This window comes from Schistocerca gregaria, chromosome X (genome assembly GCF_023897955.1).
Source record: "Schistocerca gregaria isolate iqSchGreg1 chromosome X, iqSchGreg1.2, whole genome shotgun sequence".
Taxonomy (NCBI): Eukaryota; Metazoa; Arthropoda; class Insecta; order Orthoptera; family Acrididae; genus Schistocerca; species Schistocerca gregaria.
Genome location: NC_064931.1, coordinates 563270948 through 563276947, shown reverse-complemented (window position 1 = coordinate 563276947; position 6000 = coordinate 563270948). Strand labels below are relative to the sequence as shown.

The 6000-nt window shown below is 37.2% G+C and overlaps 1 protein-coding gene across 3 annotated transcripts in view; it reads left to right on the top strand.

Annotated features, from left to right (window-relative positions):
* The first annotated feature begins 1356 nt into the window (after positions 1-1356).
* LOC126298970 (calcium uptake protein 3, mitochondrial) overlaps positions 1357-6000 on the top strand; it is a 613695-nt gene continuing 609051 nt past the window's right edge. Inside the window, exon 1 of one of the 3 annotated variants that reach the window (XM_049990590.1) lies at positions 1357-1777. In XM_049990590.1, the coding sequence (XP_049846547.1) occupies positions 1568-1777 (210 nt within the window). In that variant the 5' untranslated portion in view covers positions 1357-1567. The remainder of the gene's footprint in view (positions 1778-6000) is intronic. The other 2 variants (XM_049990588.1, XM_049990589.1) reach the window with 2 other exon arrangements.

Sequence of the window (6000 nt, the reverse complement as noted above, 5' to 3'; positions counted from 1 at the left end):
GCTGGCAGCGTCTTGGTCTTGGTTATATTTTCGTGGTGGAGCAAGAGAGACAAGGGGTTAAGTTCATTTTGATGAACCTCTATCTCATTTGGACGAAATAGGGAAGAATGCTACGGTGGCCTATTTCATGAAGGGTCTTGACATTCATATCATTTGAATTACGGTAAACACGGTAGAAAAAAGGTCAAGAGCACCACGTGGCAACTTGCACCAAACTCCTTCCGAATGAGAACTTTAGCCACTGTGCCACCTCACTCCGTGAATGCTTATCTGGCGCTAAATTTGTCTCCTGATCATAGCAGATGACAGAGTGACAGATTTATGTATCGTTCCATTCCTGATAGTTCGTTTTATCTCTCGTACATATTCATCCCCTACTCTGAAAGGGGTGGCATATTGCAGCACCATGAAGCAGCCTACCACACTGCCGCAATCAACAGACTGCTTTGAAGAACTTCGCCAGAAGTTACTGGTACGTCCCAGCAAGAACGTGAAATTAAAGTCATTGTGTAGAACAACTGTGTGCGATTATATTTAAGCATTTAGAGAAAAATTACTGTATAATTATTAAACAGATTATTATAACAGGTCGTTCATTCTAACGGAAAGAATGATGGACAGCTGCGCCAAAGATGCAATTTTTAACTAAAATTCTAAAATTTGTTGCATCAAAAAAGTGGTTCAAATGGCTCTGAGCACTATGGGACTCAACTGCTATGGTCTTTAGTCCCCTAGAACTTAGAACTACTTAAACCTAACTAACCTAAGGACATCACACACATCCTTGCCCGAGGCAGGATTCGAACCTGCGACCGTAGCAGTCGCACGGTTCCGGACTGCGCGCCTAGAACCGCGAGAGCACAGCGGCCGGCAAAATTTGTTGTATCCCCCAACTTATGGCCCACATTGAAATAATTAAGATGATACACGTGATTTAAGGCACTTAAGATAGAACGTAAAATATCATTACACCCATACTACAAAAAAGAGTGGCAGCATTCAGTGCAATGTTTTCTCTGCCATGTAATTGACGTTATGTTCATGGCTCGCTCAAATTGCTCTCGTAAACAAAGTTGGTCCCTAAAGCGCGTCAAAATATTTCATTAAATATTAACGACATAAATCTCCAAAAGCGGTATGTATTTTAGTCTTGTCAAAAGAAAGAGGAGAGATGTTTGCACTATCGCCGAAGAAAACAGTTGAAAGGATCAAGACAGTACTTGCATAGATGTTTGATGAGCTCTTGTCTTGTGTTTATGAAGTACCGTACACCGGTGTTAATACAGATAGTTCCTGTACACACCACAAATCAAATGCAGTTGTCCACACGCGCGTCGCATCACCAGCAGATCTGATAATACGTATAACTGTGTCATTTCGGACATATCGTGGGCACTCCACGAATTAAATACAGTAGTCCTTACGCGCGTTGCATCGCCAACAGATGGAATAACAGTTTTCTTCCCGTAAACCGGGTGCTGCAGTTGATATTGTGCGTGCGCAGTTGGCAAACGTGATCCCCTTAGATCCTCAGCTGTTCGCATGCTGACATCTAAGCCGTATCAACATGGCTACTCTCGGACGATTGAGTAGACGATTTCAACAAATTTCTATAAAATTTTCAGGTGTTACTAAATCGTATAGTACTATCAACCGGCCGGGAACATTTAATATAGTTGCGGGAACGATAGCATGTGCAGTAGGAGGCGGATTAGTGCTTTACGTGGCCCACAGACTTGGAAAGATCAGTGCCGTACATGCGTTTAAACCCAAAAAGGTAGGCATTAGAAGTGAGTTATTTATAAATCCCTGATACTTTCACTAACGTGCGAGTTGGTTTTCTTTTGCATAAGATATATTTCTTGCATATATCTCACTCGCAGTTTGTGCACGGTTTGTGAGACGTTGATACGGGGGAGATTATTGGCGCTGACAAAAATATTTTGATTGATAGTTACGCCCATTTTCCATTACATACTTTAAAATGGTAACCTTGCCCGTGCTATAGCCCCAGCAAATGCAGAACTAACGTACTGAACGTAATAACACCAATCTTGACGTAATTATTGCTGATTTGTAAGCAAATAACTTCTACTGCAGTTCTACAAAGCCGTTAGTACTGTGATAGATGTTTTTGCTGGCTGTAACAAAGACGCTATAGCAAGTTAAATTGTGTGATATATAAGAATAATTGTATGAATCTAAAGCTAAAGAACGTAATTTGTATTGGTATTTCTAGACTGTATATGTGGTCGTACATTGTAGTTGAAAAATAACCTCAGAACTAATTACCGGTAGCTTGACGTAAACATTGTATAACTTTCGTTGCATAATAAAGTACTTGTTTGCTTCTTAGTGTAAGAGATAGTATGAACTGTTGGAAACGATATTTTACTAGCTAATCTTTAGTGATCAGCTGTTACGCAGAATTTTTCGTAGTGTGGGGTGTGGAACTTATGGCTCAACAATTCTTATTGTTCTGAGAGATATGATGTAGAAACGCCTAAATGGTGTTCTTAAACTGGGAGTTTTGACTTATCCCTGTAGTCAGCACAAAGTGGGCGTCAAAGAGTGTGTTTACATAGCCCTGTGGTTTTAGGTCATATGCTGCTTAATATTTTCTTTCAAGAAGCGTAAGAATTAATATAATTAAAAGTGATGTGTATCACAAAACTCCTCTCAGGTATCGGATCATACTGTCATTAAATTTATTGACGGTGGAACTATGTGGTAGGCAGGTAGTATTTAATTTGGAGAGAGACTCCTATTTGTTCGTTATTTTTTTTATGGGAAAAATTACTAATTGTGGTTTAAGTATTGTACATGACATCTTGAATGGCTGCTATCATGCTTGCTTGTTCAGATATTTGCCATTCAGGCACCTGTAGTATACCAACCAATATGTCATTTCCAGATGCATCCTTATCAAAATAGCTGTAAATAATGTAAATGTATACTTCAGTTTTGTTTACTTTTACTCCTTTATCAGATCACTGCTAAATTGTAGCAACTAGCATATTCAGTGTCCAGACATCGTACATGCATAGAATTTTAACCGAATAAGATGAATGTATAGGTACTTGCACCACTGGTATTGTGTGAGTGGTCAACCATTCAACTGAATAGATTTGGAAATCCTAAAGACCATTCCCAAGATCCCTTTTGAAATGACAAGCAAATGCTAACTGTGTATGATCCAGTTATTTATGGTCAAAAATATGAAGAAAAGTCATTCAGCTTTGAAAATCTGGTGGAAAAAGAATGGTACAACACAGATATCTGCTGTGTGGTGGCTTTTTAATCATTTGCATCAAAAGAAGGAAAAGTTTGAGATTGTCTGAAAAAAAGGTGCAGCTGTTATAAAATACTGTATTTTGGGAAACTATCAGATTGTGCAAGAAATTTACAAATTGATTATTTGAATATAACACATAACTAATGAAACTTTAGAGAGAAATAAGCTTAAAATAGCAGTTCTATAATTTTCAACATCCATTAGTATTGCCTGTGAAAAAAATTATAAAATATGCACATTTTGTTATACTTTCAACAAGAGTTGCACAAAACATAACTGCAAATACTGTTTGTATAAAGTTTATTGGTTACATTAATTACAGTGCAAAATGCATGCCTTCTGTTACCTTCCCTAATACACGTGGCTTTACTTCCTATAAAGTAAAATTTACTGGTATATGGTGATAACTTTAAAATGGATATGTGATATACACACATTGATACTGAAACTGCTTATTATGAACACTGTAGATTACATAGATATAAATCAATGAAATAAAATATTTGCATTGGGAGGAAATGTGTTAAAAATAGAGTATACCTCTGTACAGTTACACTGTATGATCTGAGTGAGTCAAAGAATTCTTTGTAATGCAGAGAAAGGGACTTGAAAGTAGACATACCATCAAAGTACTGTGCACTACTTTAGTGCACATGAGTTTCCCATGGAAGATGTTTAAAAGGGGATTGTGAATTGGATCATACTCAGAAATAGTAGTCTGTAAAAATGAAATTATTGAATTGGAAACTTTTTGGTAACTGGATTGTTATATTTACAGGGAAATAGGTGATTAGATAATAATGTAGGTTTACTGCCAATGAAGACAACACTATTGCTCATATGGATTCAAATACATGTCCAGCCATCCAGATTTAGGATTTCCACGATTTTCCTAAATTGCCCCAGGCGAGTGCTGGGATGATTCCTTTGATAGGGTATGGCCAATTTCCTTTCCCATCCTAAGGAAACAGTCTGAGTGTGTGCTTGCTCTAATGACCTTGTTGTTGTGTTAAACCCTTCCTTCCTTCCTTCCTTCGGATTCTTTCCCACTATTCTTTGAATGTTAATGCAGTTAATTGTAGAGATGTTTATGAAGTGGTTTTGTTTGCATGAGAACTAAAAACAGCTTGAAGCATGTGCAGGAACATGTTCACTCCGCTGTTTCATTGTTTATGTAGCAGTTAAGAACAAATGCTCTAAAATTTTAGTCATAAAAATTAGGTGGAGTAACCGGACTCGCAGATGTGTTGAAGCATAGAATTTGACATTGACAGCAATGTGAAACAATTCAAAATTTAAATGACAAGTTTGATAGTGCCAGAGAGGTGTCACAATGAAGTAAGTCTTAAGGCATCAGTCAGGCTTTGTCACAATAGACAGTCACCACAACAGTATTTACTGAACCAGGGAAAAAAATTGTGCTATGAGCACACAAATTACATACCTGAGATGTAGTCTGGCTTTCACATGAACTGTGGAGTGATTCAGTATGTGGGAGATAATACCATTTTTGCTGGAAAAGAATTACACTGGTTAATTAATCCTACTCCAAAAATTTCCTTTCTGAGTTGTACGGTGTGCTGTCATATTGCCACCAATACAGGATTGTCAGTGGCAATTGTTTGGCATTCACTTTACAATAAGGGATGTACCGTGTAGTTGCTACTCGTATTCCAAATTTTTTATTATGACTTTCATGAAGTTTATGCTACTTTAGTATTTATTATAATTGACAGTGAAGTAAGAGATCATCAGTGTATATAATGGATGTAGAGTTGTGTTTAACATCGTTGTTAGAAATTAAGTACAATATAGCTCCGTTGCATATGACTGGAAAAAAAAAATGAGCCACACAAGTATTCACCACTGTGATGTGGGGGAACAATTGAAAATTTAAATATAAATGGCTCAAAGATAACTTTAATACTGCTGCTCCCAAGTAAGAACTCGTGTTTTAACCAGTAGTGTCTGTCCCATGTATAATACTTGTCATAGTGTTTACCAGGCATGGATCTAAAGTAGTCAACTCTTGGACATAGCTGCAATATGTTATGATAGAATATAAACCCTGAGTGCTTTGAATGACAGTAACTGGAGTATTCCACCACTAATATGAGAATAATATTTGTCATTTGAGTACTGTGTGTCACTTTATAAGGATCATTGCCCTTCAGCTGATTATGCTGTATAGGAAACTACATAATGAACAACCTAGAATTGCCCCTCCTTTTTATTTGAAGTCATTACTTAGTTTTTACTAGCAAAAATGTTTTTGGTAGTGACTGGCAGCAGTTAAATGTCAAATATAAATTTTAAAATATATTGTAGTGGTGCACTGAAATTTTGTCCATTCTCATCCTCTGTGAAATGCTAGAGATGGTTATCCAGTTGGTTTTTTGTTGGATTCTGTAACCAAATTAGCTTTTGGCGAACATTGTGCAGATAATTTGAACATGAATACTTTGTGTTAACAACGATGTTTATAACTACAATATTTTTCAATTCTCACTGGGTATTCGTCCAGGCAGTGTCTTCCAGCTCTTGCAGTATTGTGGCAAGTTGTTGACTTGGTGTTGTTCTGAAGCATGTCTGGTCGTAAGCAGGACTGCTTGAGGGTGGCAACAAATCACCTTGCTGAAATATATCACAATTTGGGTCATACCACCTGGAAGAATACCCTAGAACAGTTGAAAATCATTGCACAA